The sequence below is a fragment of the Myxine glutinosa genome, chromosome 7 (assembly GCF_964187855.1).
Source record: "Myxine glutinosa chromosome 7, kmMyxGlut1.1, whole genome shotgun sequence".
Taxonomy (NCBI): Eukaryota; Metazoa; Chordata; class Myxini; order Myxiniformes; family Myxinidae; genus Myxine; species Myxine glutinosa.
The window spans coordinates 169,621,004-169,644,488 of NC_136267.1; the positions used below are offsets into that span (position 1 = coordinate 169,621,004).

Consider the following 23,485-nt stretch of genomic DNA (forward strand, 5'->3'; position numbering starts at 1 on the left):
TCCTAAATGTAAAGCGCTCTATAAGAAACCAATTTTGTTTGAGTTTTAAACACATTTTTCTGTTTTTGTTATCTTTACCTTTCTTTTGTCCCCACCCTCTCAATACCCCTCACCCCCTTACCCTTCCTCAATCTCCTACCAAAGAAAATACCCAGTTATTCCTGGCAATGCACGGGTGGCAGCCAACGGTGATGTTTTTGTTGGCGGTTATCGCTTTCCAAAGAAGGTTTGTTTCTTGCTTTACTGTAAGGAAAAAAAATATTTACTGGGATATTAAATGGTTCCTTGGGATAGAGGGTGCTCCCATCCAAAAAAGATATTGCTATGTTTTTTGTTGTTTTTTTTGTATACACGATCGAGGCTCGTGTAAGAGCTAACATCAATCACAAAAAAAAAAACGGACACACAAAACATACAATAAAGGGAGTGTGAGACAGGATGGGGAGAGAGAGGGAAGCACACAATTACAACAGCAGAGAACAGGGACATCGGGAGATCTGTGGGAGGGAGGGGGCTTTGGGGGAGGAGGCATGGGAAGGCGAGGGGGGGGGGGGGGAGGAATCCTTAAATGGTTCCTTGGGATAGAGGGTGCCCCCATCCAAAAAAGATATTGCTATGTCATTACCATGTCTGAGATGTGTCCATAGACTTCCTTCCCCCCCCCCCCCCCCCCCAAATCTGTTTAGTGCCACCGGGATTTATTTTATTTTTTTGAAATAATGTGCACCCTTTCATTACCTTTCGTAGGAGGCATCACCTGGTGGTGTTGTTATGGAGTAATGTTCGTAAATCCTAAGATGGGTTAAAACCTGTATAAAAGTAAAAGGCTTAATTTCAATCCGAGGGACGATGCACACGCCAATGCCTCACCCTGCCTGCGAAACACCAGGGTGACAATTTATAGCTTGGTCTAGGTTCAGATCCAGGCAAGACAGCTCAGAGGAGAGTGTGCATACCCCGAGGGCTAGGCCATCCAGCCATCCCTAGGACCCCAGTTCTCTCTCTATAAATATATTTATGGTGTAGCGCCGCTCCGGTGGGAGCATGTACTAGAAGTCACACTAAAATACGTGAGTTATAGGGGAACTTTCCCATCTGTAAGTCCAGGTTCTTCACTATGAATGAATGAATGAATGATCGTTTTAAGGCCATTTTTCTCCCTGGAGCGGGGGTTAGCCTTGTGGGCCCCATGACAATCATGATTCCCTGTTTGAGGCAATGTTTTATGGCCGGATGCCCTTCCTGACGCCAACCCTTAGTCGCCTCTTACGATGCGCAGGGATACAGTGTAAATATTCTAAATCGGGGTACACACCGTGTTCATTCATCCCAGCAAGCTGGTGCTCAATTTGCCGACCTCGGAAGGATGACAGGCTGAGTCAACCCCCCTGAGTAGTGTAATAATGTTGCTTCTGGGACACCTCCGTTTAACATGGGAAATCCCTATCTAATGTCATTTACCCCCTTGTCTTTTTCAAAAATCATAAACACCTCTATTTCTCCCACCCTCATCTTTATGAACCTTTTGTCTGTAGTACCTATCCTTAATGTTGTTCATTAGACCACGCATAAACAAATATTTGTTTTCTCTTATAGACCTATCATCCTTCTTCTACATATCATCTGGCAGATTAATCTTTGACCCACTCAAACATTGACCCATTCACTTCCATATTAATTCTTTCCCTCCCTCATTGCCCCTAAACACCTATATTTCTCTCACCCTGTTCTTTACGAACCTTCTAACCTTTTGACATGTTATCCTTATTCATTAGACCACTTAAACACCTGTGATCCTTCTGACCTCATGGACCTTTTAACCTTTTACTCTTAATATCATCTGGTGAATATAACCCACTCAAACAACGACCCTACAAATATTTGTTTATGCGTGGGAAATAATTTAATTCTCCTACAACTCTCTTCACCATCTAATACATTAACAAAAAATATGTTTGAGTTTGGTTCTTTATTAAGATATTTTAACTGAGCTAAGATAAAATGGTAAACCTCCCTCAATGTTCTTGCTTGAGCGCCTCCAGTGCCACATACCATTTTTAAATTAAAGTATATATTTTCCTGACAACCATCAAAGTTTTCCGTCCACTCAAAAATATTTCCATCTTTTTTACCCAATTCACCGGTATTTAAATTAATTCTCTTATTTGTTTTGTGAACTTTTTTACCAGTTGCCTTTTCAATTATACCTATTTGATATTTTTCACATTCATTATGTTTTCCATTTATATACCAAGGTTGATTACACCTCCACTCTTTAGTCTGGTTGATACTTGGTTCTATCATTTATATAATAGTAAAAAAGGCGGCGGTATCCCGTTAAAATCCCCAACCCCCCCCCTTTTTAACTTATCACTTATATATATCTTATCACTTATATATATCTTATCACTTATGTATATCTTATCACTTATATATATCTTATCACTTATATATATATCTTATCACTTATATACTTATATAACCATAAGGGAGACTATCAATTCCATTTTCTAAAATAAACCTCTTATCATCAAAAGCCCCCAATGCTTTCTTATTTATCTCTTCTGAATATAATTGATGTTTATAACTTCTTATTCCATTAATCTTTCTAAACTCTTCTTTCTTTGTTGTTAAACAGTTATAATAATCCTTAAAGTTTATTGTTTCTTTAATAACATTTTTCTTTACACCTTTTAACTTCTTATCAGTCTTTTCAACGTTATTCACAATGTATTTATAAGCATAAGCCTTTGACCTCAATCCCACAAATTCACTCATAACATTTCCTCCTAATTCATCCTTGAACTTTCCAATCACCTTTTTATTTTTAGAAGAGAACAACTCACTCTCTGGACTGTAATTACTCGTGTCATAGATATTAATGTCTCTTTTCATGTCTGAATAAACATCGTTGGTATTAATTTTCAAAATAAAACTATCTGTATCCATATAAAGTAGATTAACATCATTTTGATATTTCTTCCTCAAGTTATTATAAAAGTAATCATACATTAATGACTTTGATAAATCAAGAATTGTTGTTCCAATATAAATAGGTTTGTTCATTTCAATACTCTCTTTAATCAAATGGATCGCACAAAAGTTCTCAGTAAAGACCTCAGCTCGAGTAAAACTCGGTCTATTAATTAATTTTGATGCTTGTTCCCAAGATGTTGATAGTCTGATATTTTGTCTTTTCCTCACATTCTCCATAGTCTTACCAAAGACCGCATTATTCATCAATTTATAAAAGTCTTTCTCAAAATCTGTTTTTGACTCTGTTCTTCTTTGTGTATTAAAATCAATGTACCCCTTTAACCAATGACTTTGATTGAACTTTAGAACCCTATGGATCTTCTCTACTCTTAGACCTTTTGATAAATATTGTCGCAAATTTCTTTGGTGTAGAACATAATTTTTCTTGTTATATAATGTAGTAAGTAATTTTTCTGTTGATTCACCTATATCAAACGATCGTTGATAATCACTCAACCATTCTTTCTTTGGACTTGCTTTCTCACAAGCAAATGGGAGATCTTTGTGTAGGTTATGGAGTTCCTCTGGATATTTTAAATCAATTTCAAAATAATAACCAACTTTTTCTTCATCCAATTCTTTTTGTGTAGAGATACATACATCTTGTAAAACGTTTTTGTAGTCTTTTTCCTTTACCCATCTAAGTTTTCCATAAGGAAGAGCCTGAGACATTGCCCAGCCATACAGGTTGTTCGCGTCATAGTACATCAAGTAAGAACTCTCTTTCGTTGGATCATAATTTGGAAGATATTTGTTATTTGCTTTTGCGTATCTACTCGAGCAGACTTGTGAAATTCCACCTCTTTTTGCCTTTTCAATCATCAAAAGCATATCAACATCGGTTATCAAATCCAAATCTTGTTTTGTCATTTTCAACATCGCACTCCAGGCCAATCCAGGTGCTGTGTAGTAGTGAGCAGGATCCAATCCATATCCAGTGCGACAAACAGATCTAAAGGCTTCAAATACATCGGCCAATAAAAGCACATCAGTTTTGAGATACAAATCGTGATACTCGCCAAGATTCTTGATGTTATATTTTTCCCAAACATTTTGTGCGTGTACATAATCTTTATCAGATATATGACTATTATTTAATTTGTTATAGAAATTTTCTTTTGAAGGAAGTTGTGTTTCATTGAATCTCTCAAATGAGTCCATATAGTCATAGGGGTAAATTCCCTTTTGTGTTAGAAAATCTTTATCTAAAAAATACTCTGAAAGACATGGAAACTCTTTTAGATTTTGAACCAAGTTAACCAATGGACTTGCCATGAATTTAAATGTATCAAGAAATCTGATATGAGTAATAGGAGATGTGTGAATTGTTTTTGTGAATGAAATGTATTTCTGATCCGTGTTTGGAATTGCTGAGATACTTCCAGAAGTCTTTGAGAGTTCCTTGATAAATAGATGTGTATCATAATGAGCGTTGTTATGAAGAAAGACAGGAATGAAAGAGGGGAGTTGATAATTAATATTACAACTTTGATGAGCCGGACCTCTATATTTACCAGTGAGATGACAATGGTCTCTAACCTTTAGACCTTTACCAATTTTCTCCTCACAAATATGACAGACATTGTTTTTTATAAATTCCCTTTTTTCTTTACTTGTTAAGGACATTGGTTTATTGGTTTCTCTCATTATCTTGGTTAATCGAACACAGTCTTTTTCTAGTCGTTTCACAAACTCCTCTGGGGTATTTGAGCCTCTATACATCTCTAACTTGTTATATTTATCACCAACGGATGATTTGATATAATAACAAAAACCACAAGGAGTATGTTTTTGATATTTATTTGTGTATGATTCTTTTGGATCTGGAGAAGCAGTATCAATTTTTTCTAAAATACTTTCAAAATCAGCATATATAACAAATGGATGTTTGATCTTTTTATTTTCATCTTTGAATGTGATCTTTGAGCCTTCTTTAGGCATATTGATTACCGTTGATTTATGTTCGCCACAATAATTTGAATGTTTATCTAATCTTTCTTGTGAATTGAAGAAGTTAAGACAACGCAAACAAATATATATTTTATTTGTTCTCTTACAGACTTGTGGTTTTATTAATTTAGCAATATCTTTGATGTATGTATAATGTGAATTTTCGTCTGAATTAAAATATAGAAGATTAATATGAGTTTGTTTACAATTGTCAGAAAGCTTTAAAACCTGAATGTTGTTTGTTTCTGTTAGACCATAAACATTAACTGATAAATTATTCATCTTTTCAAATTTAGGAATATCATTTAAAGTCATCGGAAACTTTAGATCTTTCGTATTTAATGTATTCTCATATTTTTTATAATGAGATACTCTTTCATCATGAAAATGTGGAGGATGTAAGTGTGCTAAAATAGACCAGAGAAAACATTTATTGTCTTTATTTTTGATATTGATAACTGCTTTTCTATTTTTGATAACACTGGGTAAATCAATGTAAGAAGAAGCTTTAAGAGGATCTGATTTAAGAATATGAATGTCTATGTAAATAATTTTTCCTATATTGAATCCACTTCCTACGATTGAATTATCCACATCTTGCTCTTGTTTAATAAGTTCATCATAGACTCCTGATGTTTTAAAATCTTGATATGAAGATATAAAGTGTGGCTCAGTTCTCATGTATGGTGCATCTATAACTCCTTCATCCTTTGTCATTTCTAATTTTACTCCCATATAAAATTTAAGTGGTTTCATTTCCTTTAGTGTTTTTTCAATCAACGTTTGAACAGCAGGTTTAACTATTTCTACAGCATCAACTATAGACTCTGGTTCAGGAGGTTTGAAGTTAAAGACTCTTATTTTAATATGTCCTTTGAATGCTCCATCAGAGTTTTTAGTTGTGATAAAATTTGATAAATGTAGATTTGTTTTAAGATGTATTTTGAAGCCTTTCTTGAGGATATTTTTATTACATGTAGAACAGTGTTTTGTTTCAGGTGGAAGAGGGGAAAGTTTGTTAAAAATGTTGTATGTATGTTTTGCGGTGAGAATATGTTGTTTATAATATTTTACTTCCTTCTCGCAAGTATCACAATAAACCATATTTATAGCGTGAGAAAACGTGGTGTTTTATATATATCACTGTGCTTAAAATAAAACACTTTTGAGCTTTACAGCTCCGTTTTATATATATCGCTGTGCTTAAACTAAAACACTTTTTCACTCAGAATCATCTAAGTCATAACTATCACATGAATACTCAGAATCATACTCAGAGTCATCAATAAAGCTACTCTCATAACTATCATTTGAGCACAAACTATTAGTATCATAACTATCATCTGTGTTCAATGAAATACTATCATCACCATCGTCCGAGTTCAATGAAATACTATCATCACTATCGTCCGAGTTCAATGAAATAGTAAAATCTTCACTGCTGTATTGACTCATATTTATTTAGCAGAAAAAACCTTTCCATCTATACCAATATACTTTCTTTCATTAACGGATTCAATCTCTACATTTTTAATATCAAAAGTTATCTTTAAATAATCTCTAACTATCATAGAACGAAATGACATTTCACCAGAAATATTAACATCATTCATTTTACTTAGATCTACACCCTTTGGATTATTAAAGAAAATACAAATGTCTCCTCTAGAATTATTAATGGTCTTATCATTCTTTTTCAAAGTATCGTGGTCAATCACTTTTTCAAGCTTTGAATAAATTGCCAGGAGTAGAGGAGAAACTTTTGTTAGATTTACTTTAATGGATGTCTTTCCAGGTATAGTTAGAGCTCTTCCTTTAAATGAAATAGAGGGGCTCATGTTATTTTCCATAACTGGTTTTACCCAAAAATTTCCATATTTATCTTTGTTCAATTTAACATCTTTGACATATTTTTCTATATCTTCCACCGAAGTAGAGATTGATTGAAATTTGTCTTTTGTGCTTTGAAACATTGTATTTATTAATGAATAAACTTGCGTTTAGTTTAAGTAAAAATTTACTATATAAATATGATAAGTTCTGAAGGATATTTAGAATTTCCAGACTCTCCATATGATAAATTAGAGAATTGTCCGGCTTGTGATAGAATAGGGCTTAATAATGAGGGTTCATATAAACAATGTTTATTCTGTGATTATATTCTAATTAATGATAATAAGAAATATAAAAAAACATATAACTCTTTTAAATTAGAACCAAAAATGAATTACTTTACAAGATTAATAAGAGAGATGAATGTTAAGCATTATGGTGATAATACACCATTTCTTACAAGGAAAGAGACTCTTTGTATTGAGGAAATGTATGAGGGTTTAATGATATTTATTATTCAAAATAATTTTAATGGAAATGTTAATACAAGATACTATATAAATAAAATAATGAATTATTTTGAAATTAAACCCGAACTCAGGATAAAATATAGAGTTTCTAAAATAGCTCAAAAAAAGTTAGATGACTTGTTTTCCAAATATATAAATGAATGATTTTTTACCCGTTTGGGAAAATAAGATAAAGTTTAATAACCATAAAAACATTCCAAATTCATTGAGATGTCTAATAGTTGGTTCAAGCGGATGTGGGAAAACCTGTTTACTTTTAAAGATGCTCCTTGGTCCTAATTTTTTAGATTATGATAATTTAATAATTTTTACAAAGTCAAGTTTTCAACCCGAGTATCAACTACTCTCACAGGGTTTTAATGCAGGTCTTAAAAAGGAAGACATTATCGGTTTATTTAAACTTCAAAACAAACTAAATGATTATAACATTGAAGATATAATACAACTATTTTGTGATACACAGAAATCAAAATCGAAACCCATAACTTGTATTCTCAGTGATAATACGGATGATATACCTTCACCTCAAGATTTAGATAAATCAAAAAAGAACCTCGTCATCTTTGATGATTGTGTTAATGAGAGAAACCAAACAGTAATGGATAGCTACTATACAAGAGGGAGACATTCTTCTTGTAATTGTATATATCTTAGTCAATCATATTTTCAACTCCCTCGACGCTCAATAAGAAACAATGCCAATACTTTTATTTTATTTAAGTTAAATTCAATAGATGTAAATAATTTTTGGAGAGATAATTGCTCTACGTTATGTAGTAAAAAAGAATTTGAAAATTATATGAAACACACGATTGGAAAATATAAATATATTGTTGTGAAACAAGATGAGATACTAAATGATATTTTTCAATAAATAAATACAGAAAATGAATACCGAAGAAAGAGAAAGAAAGTTTAAGGAACATCAACAATTAGTTTCAAAAGTTGTTAAACAACAGGAAGAGATAAAGAAGAAACGGAGACAGAAACTAACTGGTGAAGAAGCCTTTGAAAGAAAACAAGAGAAATTCTTTAAACCACTTTTGAAAACTCAACACTCACCTACAGTTCCCACGGTAGAATTTACTCCGAAAAAACTTCAAATGCTCAAAGATTTTAGTCAGATAACAAAACAAGAACTTGGTGAATTAGAATATGATGACGAGGGATTATTTCGGAAACTTGAGGAGGTAAATCAACCCCCTAATTATGTTGTGGAAGCTCTTCAAAACAATGAATATTCGGCGGGTTCAAAAACCAGAGCAGGTCTCATTCCAACAGAAGAACCAGCAGTGTTTCATCTTGTGGAAGAAAAGGTATTGATATTTAATGATGAATTGATGTTCTTGAGTTCTACTCAACCAAATGTTAAATTAACTCCAAGATTAATGTTTCTTCTAACAAACCCCGGATTCAGCGGTTCAAAATATTTTGAGGAACCACTTGATATGGAAAGAGAGGAAGATAGGGTATATATTGAGTTGCTAAATGCACTTGATTATGGAGTTTCTGTTGCTGGTAAAAGTAAGAAGAATGAGAAGGAGAAACATATTATTGATGCTTTAAGTAAGCTTGGTTCGGGTGTTAGTTTTCTTCCAAATGACCCATCACAATTAGTTAATAGGCTATTATTGTTGTTAGGTAGTAAGAAGGCTGGAAACAACAATTGTTTTAATGAATCCTCAGCCATTTTAGATCAGTTGATGAACATGAAAATAATTAATAAATGTCAATACAAAGATATTTTATTAGATATTAAATAAGATGAGAAGCACAATTCTTAGTTTTAATTTCACAACGAGCGATTACACAGCTTCATTCCCTTACCCACTACAACTTGACCCCCTTACCTCATATGAGGCATCTTTGTTGTCAATGGAAACTTACAATACCCTTTTTAATATCACAGAGAAAAACAACAAGTTTAGTTATAATCCAGGAAGTGGATATAAAACTATAACCGTTTCACCTGGAGCTTACGAGATTTCTCAAATATCTTCAGAAGTCTCTCGCCTTATGAAAGAAAAAGGTGATGAACCAAAAAATATTGTAATAGATATTCAAACACACACTTCAAAATCAACTATTAAACTTAAAAATAATTATAAAGTTGATTTCACGATTGAAAATTCGTTTAGAGAGCTATTGGGTTTCTCTTCAAAAAAGATTGAAACTAACGGGACGTTTTACAGTGATAATGTTATCCAAATATCCTCCGGTATAAATTCAGTATTAATTCATTGTGATTTGATTGATGGTGCTTATAACGATGGAATAAGAACAAATACAATATTTTCATTCAGTGCATACTCAACCCCGATTGGTTATAAATTTAATATGGAACCAAAAAATCTTGTCTATTTACCTGTGTCAGGAAAAACCATATACAGAGTAAGTTTTAGGATAACCGACCAAGATAATCGTATGATATCCTTTAATGATGAAATTATATCCATCAGAATTCACCTACGTGAAGTTTTTCAATAAATAAATAATGGTTATTGTGAGAAAACACGAGTTGGGAAAATATAAAATAATTACAGGGGAGGGCATGTTCCTTTCACCAGACTATACAAGGTATGTGGGTAGAGGATACTATAAACCTAAGAGACAACGAGGTGTAGGTCATCAATTTCGAAATAAAGGAGATGGGATAATTGATACTCTAATGGGTATTGGTTCAACCATCCTTAAACATAAAGACCTAATTGATTCAACTGCTTCTGCCGTGGGCTCCGTTGCGGGTGCTATAAAGAGTATAAAAGATGCTCAAAAGGAGTCTCATAAATTACAAGCAATCAAAGAAATAAAAAAAGGTAAAACTCAACTATCTTCACAAGAACGACAAAAAATCATTAAAATACTTGGGTCAGGGTTTCAACAATTTTAATGCTATATAAATACAAGTATGGAAGCGATTGATAGTATCTATGATTTGGATGATACGATTATCATTTCAAACTCCACTAAAAAGGAAGACTATTTTAAGGTAAATGCTATAACAGGAACAGACTGGAATTCAAACGGAACAAAAAGTTTTGAAATAAATAATCAACAAACTTACTTGAATCTAGCTGATAGTTTCTTGCTGTGTAAATTTAAATTCACTAAGGCTGCGAATAATACTAATGCTACACTCGTAAATGATTTCTTCTGGAAAATGTTTGACAGTGTCCGCCTGTATATTGGAACACAAGAGGTTGAAGCGGTTGATTATGTCTCTGCTACATCTGAAATGATGAAATTTACACTATATTCGTTTAGTGATAGAATGGGTAAGGGAGCTGTTGAAGGTTTTATTCCTGATATGTCAACGGGTACAAACGCAGACCCTGGTTATAGTCAAAGGAAGTCAATGTATAATGATGACGCAAAAGCTGAGAATAGTTTTACCGTAGCAGTACCTCTGAAAGGTATATTTGGATTTTGTGATTATGATAAAGTTTTGTATGGGCTTAAAATTAGATTTCAACTACAAAGGAATGATAATGTAAATAGATTGCTTTTTGGGGTTGAAAATGCTTTTGGAGAAAATAATAAATTTGTTATTAATGATTTGTGTTGGTATATCAGTGAATATACTCCTAATCTTAAAACGGAAGAGATGTTAAATAGAAGACTTAACTCAAAGAAACCGCTAAATGTATCATACCTTAAAAGAAGATGTCAACACGTTAAACTGGAACACACTACCTACACTTGGAATTTGGGTGTTCTTCAAGGAAAGCCACGATACCTCTGGCTCATTTTTAAAAAACCAGATGGAGAGGACGGTACTAATAAGAATAATGCGCTGAGTGATAATGCTAAGGTGAAACAACTTCGGGTTTCTCTTGATGGCACATTTTATCCGCGAGATAGATTGGAAATTGATTGGGAAAAAAATGATTATGCGGAAGCCTACAAGTCCTACCAAAAGGTGTGTGAAAGTAATGGTAATAATGATCCTATTTTGGATATGGTTGCGTTTCAAAAACTTTATACAATCTACACAATTGACCTGAGTTCTCAAAAGGAAACTATAAAGTCTAATCGAGTGGATACTTCTCTATACATTGAAAGAGGGGAGAGTGAAGAGGTTAATGCATATTGTTTGCTTTTGGAGGAAACAGAATTACAGATTAATACAGATAATGGTGTTATGATTAATATCACATAGGTTTTTTCTCATAAATAAATGGTTGGGGTATATGTTAATCAAATCAATCTTAATAAATTAACATCTTGTATTCAAAATCAAAAGCCTTGTATTATTAATGTTAATACAATTCAAAGAAAAGGAGCTGTAAGAATTGATGTTTTACTCACACACACACAAGTAAAAACACTAAATGATGTTGGATCACTTAAAATTAAAATGACGAAACCTATGTTAAAGAAATATTCAATAGACGAGTCAAGAGGAGGATTTCTCCCGTTTCTAATTCCTTTATTTGCTGGTTTAAGTGCGGCGGGAGCATTGACTGGTGGTATTTCAGCAGCGGTAAAAACTGCTAACGAAAGGAAGGCACAACTAAAAGCTCAAAAAGAATTGGAAAGACATAACAAGGAGTTGGAGAAACAAATTAGTGGAAGTGGTGTAATTGTAGATTTTGCTCAAAAACTTGAAAGTCTACCTGATAAAGCTAGATTGTTGGTTGGAGATATGCTTTCCTCTATCGCTCAAGCGGGTGTTAAACTAACTAAACGGGGTAATGGATTGTATCTTTCTCATAAATAAATGGATAAATGGTTTAAACAATTTGGAAAGAATACAACGTCAAATATAGAACTAGCTAAGTATTGTAAAACACTAAAAATTGATAATGTGGTTATTTGTATGAGAGATGAATTAATACATATAAATAAGAATACAAAGAATATTATTATGAATTTAGACACACAGAATGGTTCTCATTGGGTTTGTATTCATAATAGTCAGGATAAATATTATTTTGATAGTTATGGTATGCCACCACCTGTTGAAGTAATACAATTCTTACAGAATGGTGTTTATCAAACATTTCAAGTTCAAGAAATTAATTCTAAATGTTGTGGTCAATTATGTTTATATGTATTATTTCAACTCAACAATAATGAAAATTTTTATGATATCATTTTTAATCTAATATAAATGACTTATGTTGGAAAAGATGGTTCTATCTTTGGAAAATCCTCTCAGGATATTGATTTATCAAATTATTATACAAAGGCACAGGCTGAACGACAAAAATATAGTGTAAGTAAAAATATTAATATGAAGAATACTTATAAATTAATCAATTATCCAAACCCTACAGATGCGAATGACTTAATTAGATTAAGTGATTTATCACAATATATATTTTTAAAGAAAACAGCACGTTTTGTGAAAGAAGTAAAATTTACAACCACAACACCTGGTTATACTGACCATACACCTTTCCTCATTGAATTTAACTACCTGCTTACAATTGAATTTTATAAAGAAGGACATTTAGTTAATATGCGAATTAATAAATGGGGGTATGATATGCCTGATTTAGGGTATAATTGGTCTTTTTCAATAAACATAGAAGACCTACATGATTTAAATCAGTCTCGTAAAGAAGAATATTATCCACTTGGTGAGGATAAGGATTTATGTGGAAGTACAATTAGTAAACAACAAATACGTGATTTTAAGAAAAGAAAAATATATGATAGTATAGCGATGGTTCGCATGACAAAGAAGGAAGGTAATGAGATAAGGATAGAAAGCCGAGGAATACAAACCGATTTGGTAGTGGGAAGATGGGGTGGTATTACCTGTCATAATATTAATCTCACATATATTTCTGATACATAAATGGCAGGAAGAAGACTACAAGAGAATTATAATTTTTGTATTCAAGGATACCTACAAGAAAAGGGTGCTCGGTATTACATACCTTATGATTTGGAGCATATACATGGGAATTTTGTCATTAAAAACTGGCCTTATACTGATATTGTTAAACCCACAAATAGAGACTTGTTTAAAATATTAAATAAAAATGAACTTCTCAAAGTTATGAAATATAAAACTCTTTTAGAAATCGTCAACAAATCTTATTGGTATCCTATTATGAGAAAAATAATTATAGATACAAGAATATCTCAAAATCCAGATGAGTATATGTATAATATTCTTTGGGGTTCAAACTCAAGGGTAGCAAGGGATGAGGAAGGAGTTGAAGAAGAGAAGGAGGAAAGAGAGAAAAAGGAGAAGGAGGAAAGGGAGAGGGAGGAGAAGGAGGAGAGGGAGAAAAAGGAGGAGAAGGAGGAGAGGGAGAAAAAGGAGAAAGAGGAAAGGGAGAAAAGGGAGAAGGAGGAAAGGGAGAAAAGGGAGAAAAGGGAGAAGGAGGAGAGGGAGAAAATGGAGGAGGAGGAGAGGGAGCAAAGAGAGAGGGAGGAAAAATATAAAAAGATGGAAATCATTGAGATTCATAAAAGATTGAGTGTATTAAAGCAAATAAATCAATCTCAACGCACCGAAGAGGAAATTAAAGAATTAACAACTCTTATGAAGATAATAGTTTCAAAAATAAGAACGTCAATGTCTTCAATTTCAGGGAGGAGATTTAAACGAGAAAGTGGTGAAGAAGAAGAAGAAGAAGAAGGAAAAGATTATGTGATTGATGATGTTGGTGTCATTGACTTTAGTTAGTTTTTATTTGTAAATAAATGGAGGAGAGAGTGAAGGCATTCCTTAGGATTCTTTATGTTTTAAAAATAAAGATTGAAATGTATATGTTGAAAACCAAAAAGGTTTTGATACTCTGTCGGAATTTTTCTGATAAATAAATATGAGTTATTGTCTCAAATGTAAAAAGAAAACTAAATCTAAAAATATCTCTTATGTTAAAGCTAAAAATAATAGAGTTTATCAAAAAGGAATATGTCAAGTATGTGGCTCTAAAAAGTGCCAATTCATCTCTCCTAAAAGAGGAGGAGACATACAAAAGTTTCTGTCAGGAAGTAAATTTACAACAACTGGAATTCCAGGGGAATTACACCTTCCAGGGTATTCTTTCTGTGGTCCAGGAACAAACTTGGATAAAAGATTAGATGAGGCTGACAATCCTAAACCTTGGTCTAAACCTACAAATAGGGTTGACGAAGTGTGTATGAAGCATGATATTGCTTATGGGAAAACCACTACGTTGACTGAAAAACATAAAGCCGACAGCGAAATGTTGTATAATTTGTCTTTGATACAAAATCCAACGTTGAGAGAGAAAGTTGATAGGTTTATTGTGAGAAATTTGATAAATGCTAAATTGAAACTTGGTCTTGGTTATTCCTCAAAAAACTATTAGGCTCTAATGATGTCATCAAGACTGAGGAGCTTTTGGCTGAAGAATTACACAAACCTATAATCACAAAGTTTAAAAGAAGGAAGGTTTATTCTAAATACACCGACCACATATGGTCCGCTGATTTAATTGAATTGAATAATGACAGGGGATACAGGTATGCTTTAACCGTTATTGATTTGAGGAGTAGATTTGCCTGGGTTGTCCCTTTAAAAAATAAAAGGGGTGATACTTTAATGTTAGCCTTTAAGCTAATATTTGATCGGGATAAAAGGAAACCAAAGAAGTTATGGACTGATGAGGGAACAGAGTTCTATAACAAAATATTCATGAAATTTCTTAAGGGGAAGGGTATTAAATTATACAGCACCTTTAATGAAGGAAAGGCAGTTGTTATTGAGCGTTTTAATCGTACTTTGAAAGAGAAATTATATAAAAAATTCACAGAACTCGGTTCTCAAAAATGGGTGTATTTAATTCAGGATATTGTAGATGATTACAACAATACAGTTCATTCATCAACAAAATCAAAACCATCGGAAACATTTACAAAATTAGAATATGAAAAGGAGATTAATTTGAGAAAGCCCAAGTTTAAAGTTGGTGATATTGTAAGGATATACAAATGGAAAAGTCATTTTGAGAAAGGTTATACACAAAAATGGACTCGTGAATTATTTAAAATCATTGATGTAATGGATACAGCTCCTTGGACCTACAAATTATATGATTTAAATGGAGAAGAAATCTTGGGTTCATTTTACTCGCAAGAATTACAAAAAACACAAGTAAGCAGATAATACCCTTGAAAATAATAAATAAATAAATAAAATGTAATGGGGATACGTTTTTAAATCTGTGAACCCCAAACACAGAATCCCTCAACTTTTCAGTTGGGGCTTAACTTTTGTGTGTGTATAATGGGGATACGTTTTTAAACCTGTGAACCCCAAACACAGAATCCCTCAACTTTTTAGTTGGGGCTTAACTTTTGTGTGTGTATAATGGGGATACGTTTTTAAATCTGTGAACCCCAAACACAGAATCCCTCAACTTTTCAGTTGGGGCTTAACTTTTGTGTGTGTGTATGTGTGAGTGAGTCATAATAATATACAAACCCTAACCCAACCCCATCCCTAACCCAACCCCATCCCTAACCCAAACCCATCCCTAACCCAACCCATCCCTAACCCAACCCCATCCCTAACCCAACCCCATCCCCAACCCAACCCCATCCCTAACCCAACCCCATCCCTAACCCAACCCCATCCCTAACCCAACCCCATCCCCAACCCAACCCCATCCCTAACCCAACCCCATCCCTAACCCAACCCCATCCCTAACCCAACCCCATCCTTAACCCAACCCCATCCCTAACCCAACCCCATCCCTAACCCAACCCCATCCCTAACCCAACCCCATCCCTAACCCAACTCCATCCCTAACCCAACCTAATCCCTAACCCTCACATTCAAAATCCCACCCTAACCCTAACATAATCTTTTTTTTCTTCTTTTTTAAAAATACGTATTTCTTTTTTTTTCTTCTTTTTTTAAATACGTATTTCATTTTTATTTTTTTTCCTCTTCCTCCAATTCTGTCTTTCAAGGCTTTCAAGTTTGAAGAAGTAGAAATGGGAAGAAAGAATTTTCCAGCATTTTCTTCCTCGAACTTTCTTGATATTGCTTAAATCAAGCGTCATTAAACAAAGAACATTGTTCATTGCTTTAGAATGCAAAGAGTCTCCAAGATGTACCCCACAGGTAGAGTCTCCAAAATAAAACCAACTTTCCAAGTTCCCAAGGTATAACCACAATCCTGTTGAGTCTCCAAGATAGGTATCACATTCCGAGTTATCAAAACAAAACCCCCATTCAGAGTCTCCAAAACGAAACCAGTTTTCAAAGTTTCCAAGGTAAAACTCTTTTCCTAATTTTATGAAATTTAGTGAGTCTCCAAGGTAGGCTCCACAGTTAGAACCATCTAGGCAGACCTCATAATTTGTTTTTCCCAAATTTAGTGAGTCTCCAAGGTAGGCTCCACAGTTAGAACCATCTAGGCAGACCTCATAATTAGTTTTTCCCAAATTTAGTGAGTCTCCAAGGTAGGCTCCACAGTTAGAACCATCTAGGCAGACCTCATAATTTGTTTTTCCCAAATTTAGTGAGTCTCCAAGGTAGGCTCCACAGTTAGAACCATCTAGGCAAACCTCATAATTTGTTTTTCCCAAATTTAGTGAGTCTCCAAGGTAGGCTCCACAGTTAGAACCATCTAGGCAGACCTCATAATTTGTTTTTCCCAAATTTAGTGAGTCTCCAAGGTAGGCTCCACAGTTAGAACCATCTAGGCAGACCTCATAATTAGTTTTTCCCAAATTTAGTGAGTCTCCAAGGTAGGCTCCACAGTTAGAACCATCTAGGCAGACCTCATAATTAGTTTTTCCCAAATTTAGTGAGTCTCCAAGGTAGGCTCCACAGTTAGAACCATCTAGGCAAACCTCATAATTTGTTTTTCCCAAATTTAGTGAGTCTCCAAGGTATAACTCTTTGGCTGGGTCATCAAGGTAGAACTCGTTCAGTGGGTTTTGTTTTGATAACTCACAATAAGTATCATCATGGTAGAACTCTTTTTCAGGATTTTGTGGATCTCCAAGGTATAACTCTTTGGCTGGGTCATCAAGGTAGAACTCGTTCTGTGGGTCTTGGTTGTTCAAAAGATCTTCAAACAAAAAAATAACTTTATCCCAAGTTGTGTTAAAAGTAGAATTTTCATTTCGTAGCTCAGATACAATTTCCTCCATCGACAAGAGGTTCGAGTCCAGTTCATCAATCTGAAGGTTGAGCGCTACACAGGTAGTAGGACTCCAAGGAATAGCAAAGTTATCCCATTCCATTTCGGCATAGGAGTCCATTCTCAAGTGAAGCAGAAAGCGTGTTTGAAAAAGCCTGTGTGGTCGGTGCCTTTTATAAGAAGGGCTGGGTGTGTGTCATTTCCTGTGGAAATTCCCTGGGCGTGTCTTAACTGGAAATGATGTGATGGAAATTCCCTGAAAATGATGTTATGTATTACCTGGAAATGATACAATGCTGAAGAGTTTATAAAGTGGGTGGGACTTAGCAAAAGTGGGCGGAGCTTAGCAAAAGTGGGCGGGGCGTAGCAAAAAGTGGGCGTGGCTTAACAAAAAGTGGGCGGGGCTTGGTAAAAGATGGGCGTGGCTTACCAAAAAGTGGGCGGGGTTTTTCCAAAAAGTGGACGGAGCTTAACAAAAGGTGGGCAGAGCCTACCAAAAAGTGTGTGGCACTGGAGGCGCTCAAATAAGAACATTGAGGGAGGTTTACCATTTTATCTTAGCTCAGTTAAAATATCTTAATAAAGAACCAAACTCAAACATATTTTTTGTTAATGTATTAGATGGTGAAGAGAGTTGTAGGAGAATTAAATTATTTCCCACGCATAAACAAATATTTGTAGGGTCGTTGTTTGAGTGGGTTATATTCACCAGATGATATTAAGAGTAAAAGGTTAAAAGGTCCATGAGGTCAGAAGGATCACAGGTGTTTAAGTGGTCTAATGAATAAGGATAACATGTCAAAAGGTTAGAAGGTTCGTAAAGAACAGGGTGAGAGAAATATAGGTGTTTAGGGGCAATGAGGGAGGGAAAGAATTAATATGGAAGTGAATGGGTCAATGTTTGAGTGGGTCAAAGATTAATCTGCCAGATGATATGTAGAAGAAGGATGATAGGTCTATAAGAGAAAACAAATATTTGTTTATGCGTGGTCTAATGAACAACATTAAGGATAGGTACTACAGACAAAAGGTTCATAAAGATGAGGGTGGGAGAAATAGAGGTGTTTATGATTTTTGAAAAAGACAAGGGGGTAAATGACATTAGATAGGGATTTCCCATGTTAAACGGAGGTGTCCCAGAAGCAACATTATTACACTACTCCCCTGGCGTTAATTCAGCGATCGACCGGGATTCGAACCCAGGATCCTAGGATCCCAAGCCGGCACCCTGACCGCTAAGCCAACACCAGGAATCTTCACTAATGTTTTTAATTTGTCATAGCTTCGCACATCTTGTCTTTAGATTTTGTGCTTTTGACTAATGCTTCAAATACTCTTTCGGGGACATTTCCTTTATTTTTGTGGCCTGTTGTGTTGGACCATCATAAAATAACAATTTTATTTGTGGGAAAGATTATATCACACAATAGTGTTTGCAGTGTTGTACATCATCACTTAAATACAGGTGTGTGTGTTGTGAAGAGCATTTTGCCAGAATTTACACAAATCACTTCTGCTTTATAGCACCCCATTCACATTTGTTCTGCCTTAGTTTTTGGAGGCCCTAAGAAGATGGAACTAATAACTTTTCAAAGTGAAGTTGCATGATAGTCTGTTTTTGAAGTAATCCTCAACTTTTCTTGTCTTTGGTTTCAGACCATTTTTCACTTTTGCCACTACGCGGTTTCCCATGATCCAGAGAACTTCCCAGAGCCAAAATTATTTCGACCAGAGCGCTGGCTCCGAGTCGCTGGACGTCTGCCTCACCACCCATTCAGCTCCATACCCTTCGGCTTTGGCATCCGTGCATGTTTGGGCCGGCGTATAGCTGAGCTAGAAATGCTCCTTGCCCTTTCCCAGGTACAGTAACTTCAAATATGGATAATGGATACTGTATCCAAAAAATACTACATATTCTGTGTGCATGCTCCTTGTTTGTCTTTGTGCGTTACACTCCACTTCTGCAATCGATTTTTCTTTGAAGTGGTGTAAAATGAATCTTTCAAGTACCATATGTACATAAAGGCTCACAAAATGATGCTCCTCACAGAAGCATTTGCTAATGAAAAGTTTTAACTTGTACTAGTGGGGTATGCTTACATATTGTGTAAGCAATAACAAATGTGCTTCGTACGTATATGTACATAATAAATAGAAGCTTTATGATTATAGGCTAGCATCACATACATCCTCCTATATATAAATTTAGGTTTTTATTTGTTTCTTTTTACAGATGCATTTACTGTTTTTAAGTAAATTTTCATTGAGATTTTTATTTCACAGTTTACAGTTATATAAATTACAAATTTCAAATGCTAGATATCGATTGAGGTTTTTATTTATTTCTTTATTTTTACATATGCATTTATGGTCTTCCATTTAAATTTTCATTTACGGACACTTTGCGATGGTTCTGGGATTTTTCCCAGTGTATCGGCTTCGAAACGCCAAATTTCAGCTTTCTACGACATCCCGAAGGTACCGAACATTAATATCAGTCAGTCAGTGGTTAGAAAGACCTTCTCATATGTGTATATGTATATATACATATATATATATATATATATATATATATATATATATATATATATATATATATATATATATATATATATATATATATTGTTACAGACGTGGCTTGGATGTTATTTACCGAGCGGTTTTATGGTATGACCACGTCTGCACAAGTTACCCGATTGTGCCCGAACGTTGACTAGTCGCGCGATGCTGGCTCAATAAGAAAAAGAAGACACCCGGCTGGATTACAATAACACAATACGACACCAATGTTTCAATTCTCAAGACCTCCGGAGGAGATTATATTCGTACGGAAAGGTCAGATTACAGGGGCTAGAGGTATATTACAGGAAGACAGGCACTTAGACACACTCTTACATTAACCCCGGACAGACGACAGGTAAACGGGACAAGGCTGACTCACACGGGGGTTGATGGCAAGGAAAGGCAGATAGCGATGGCTCAAGGTGCACTCTTGGCTCAAAGCAGGGTACAGTACGGTCCGGTCCGGTCCAAAGATGCGGGGAGGTATCGTCGCGCTGGGGGTGGCGGTGGCTTCTCTCTCCAAGCTGAGGCGCATCTGACGTCACATCCGGCGCGGGGCCGCGTATATCCGGCGGGGAGTGACACGCCCTCGGCTCGTTAGCTCCGCCCCAGATGGAATCGGCACGTTGCTTCTCATTGGGTGCGTGGGGGGGTTACTGGCTCCGCCCCTGACGAGGAGCTGACAGCCAGCCCCTTCGGGGTAACGCCGTGGAGCGCATGGTCATGGCGGGTAACCGAGCCGGTGTGAGGACGCACACTCCCCGCCCCTCTGTTGTTGTAGTCGTAGTTGTAGTTGTAATTGTTGTTGTAGTTGTTGTTATTGTTGTTGTTTGGGGAAGAAGATGGGAGGAGGTATGGGAAAGGTCCTAAACTCACTACTGATGCCATATAATCACATTCTGGTGCAACGAAGAGTCATAATTAATGGAAACGAGGCCTTAACTGACATAGATTAAGAATAACTAGGAAGATGTCCGAAAGTTGTCTACGTGTGGTGCGGTGGACCTGGGCACGACATTTAATGGGGGAATAAGGGGAAGGTCGGCTCTACTGATTGTTGTTTACATGCAATGGGACTAGGGAATGGGGGATTGGGGAAAGTTGGGGAGTATTGGAGAAAATAGGGGAATATTTACAAGCGGATATGGAGGCCAAATTCCATATTCGCAACATTGCACCCTTCTCTACCCTCGGGGCGTCCCGACCCGATAAATTTTTACCTACTTTAGTGTGGCACGCAATGTAGTTCCCTCTACTATTAACTCTACCCTGAGTGCGACAGTTTTACAGATATTCACAAATGAGTAAATATGTCCCCCTGCGACGTTGCACCCTTCTCCTCACAGAAACACACCCACAGGATAACCGAATCCGGAAAGAATCCTCAAACTAAACATACAGCCGGTAGGGAGCATTATTTACAAGATTACGCTGATATCTACACTACGATCCAGGACCTGTCTTTGGAGGAACACATGCAGATGTTATGCATAGAGAGAGAGCGCGCTTGCCAACATCGATACACCAACCCACGAGTGCTCTGTGGCCGACGGCCTTTAATAACGTGCAGAGCACCCTTCCCGAGCATCAACAGCACCACCCCACCACCAATCGGTGCAGTCACCATTGTTCATTGGAATAAAAATAAATTCGACAACCCCTAACCCTGCAGGTGTCTCTTGCTCTTCTTGTGGTGCACTTGGTGGTGTTAACTATTAGTGGTTCACCTGTATGGCATAGGTGCCACGTTGATCCATAGGTCCATCCCCGGGTGGTGCTTGGCCGCAAACGAACTGCGGTCCATTGTGGGTGGCCACAAACATTGCGGTCCATATGGTGTATCGATCCCGGCAGCAAACAGCGAAAGTGCAGGCCCACAACTGCGCAGCCAGCACCTCTCTCTCCTCTCTCTCTACCCCAAAGCCAGATCCTCGGAGGTGGGAGACAAAAGAAGAAACAAGTGAGTAAGGTGGTAAGGGCGCAAAAGTGCACGCAATGTAAGGTGATGCACACTGGGGGCACATGGGAACCAGGTGAGACAGGTACGTTCCTATCGTACGCCCCCCCCCCCACCAGGTAACCTACATGGCCCCTCCTTTACCCCTTACTGTATCCACACAACACAACACTACCCATAAACATCTACTTTACAAATCAACAAACATCCCTACTGTCTTCCCCGTTCCTCCCATATACCAAATTCGTCTTCTCTCCCTCCTAACCAATCAAATTTGCCATTTTCAACTCTCATCAAAATTTGCCATCTCCAACTCAACATCAAAATTTGCCATCACCAATTCATCATCAGTCCCTCCTAGGGAGGGAGAGATGGAATCACCCCAATGTCTCATCCACGTCGTGATGCGTCTCACAAATCCAACAGCAATTCTCATTTCTGCAACACAAACAAAGAAAACACAGGTGTGGAGTCATCATCATCACCACAGGTAAGTGGCTGCGTATGGTGCGACAGGTTCATCAATCCTAACTATTTCCTAAATGACTTTAACAACTTTACACTACCCGGGGTCTTTCTCCGGCCAAACCATTGGCCCTCTTACACTATGGGTTCTAAAAACCAATTCCCATTGGCCAGACTGTGGTGCTCTTCAATTTGGGGTCTCACTCCCCCGATTCATCTCCCGGTGCCCTCGCACAATTTCTGGGCTGCGGCGTGTACCTCTCCCAGTGGGTCTACCCACCTGCACACCTCCACCACTGCAGTTGCCTCCGAGCTTACCTGCTCCTTACCCTAACCTAACTACCTGGGGAAGGCCCTCTGGCACTCTCCCCACTCGGTGCCCTCTCTGGCACTGGGCTACCCGATCCACACCCGGGATCCTCAGGCACCCATCCACAACTCTACCGGCTCCCAGAGCCCACCTGCGGCCTCACCTGGCCGACATCCTCACAGTGGTGGAGTGCCCAACCAACTACACACACTAACAGGCTACACGCCCAGCCATTTCCACAACACTAATGCACCCATCCACAACACCATTCTGCAACCGCACCACAAATGCCAATATCCAACCACAATTTACCTGTACCCTCTACCTAACACTTACACTACCCGCCCCGGGTACTCGTGAAAGGGGTCCACTCTTCCCCCATCCACACCTTCGCACCATGCACACCACTCCGTACCACTTACTCCAACTCTCTCCACACACCTGTACTTGCACACCTGTGCTCTCACACCTGGTGCCACCTGCACCCTTCTCTCCCCAAGCGCATTCGCGCTGATCCACAACACTCACTACTCATACACTGCTCCACACACCTGTCCAGTTGCACACCTGTGCAATCACACCTGTTCAATTCTCACACACACCGCATCATCTCAGCTAACTACTCCCTTCTGAAACTTGCGCTTCCCAGTCGTCCCTTTAAACTATTGCGCTCCCACGTCATTATCATCCATACTAATCTACCTGCTTCCCCACTACAGGTATCAGTCACTAACTAAACTTATCGTCACCTAATGTC

The 23,485-nt window shown here is 36.7% G+C and overlaps 1 protein-coding gene across 1 annotated transcript in view; it reads left to right on the plus strand.

Annotated features, from left to right (window-relative positions):
* The window catches only part of CYP27A1 (cytochrome P450 family 27 subfamily A member 1), a 143,377-nt gene that overhangs the window by 98,584 nt on the left and 21,308 nt on the right, over nucleotides 1-23,485 (plus strand). The window contains exons 7-8 of the mRNA XM_068123560.2: nucleotides 145-226; nucleotides 19,091-19,294. Coding sequence (XP_067979661.1) covers nucleotides 145-226; nucleotides 19,091-19,294 — 286 coding nt within the window. The remainder of the gene's footprint in view (nucleotides 1-144; nucleotides 227-19,090; nucleotides 19,295-23,485) is intronic.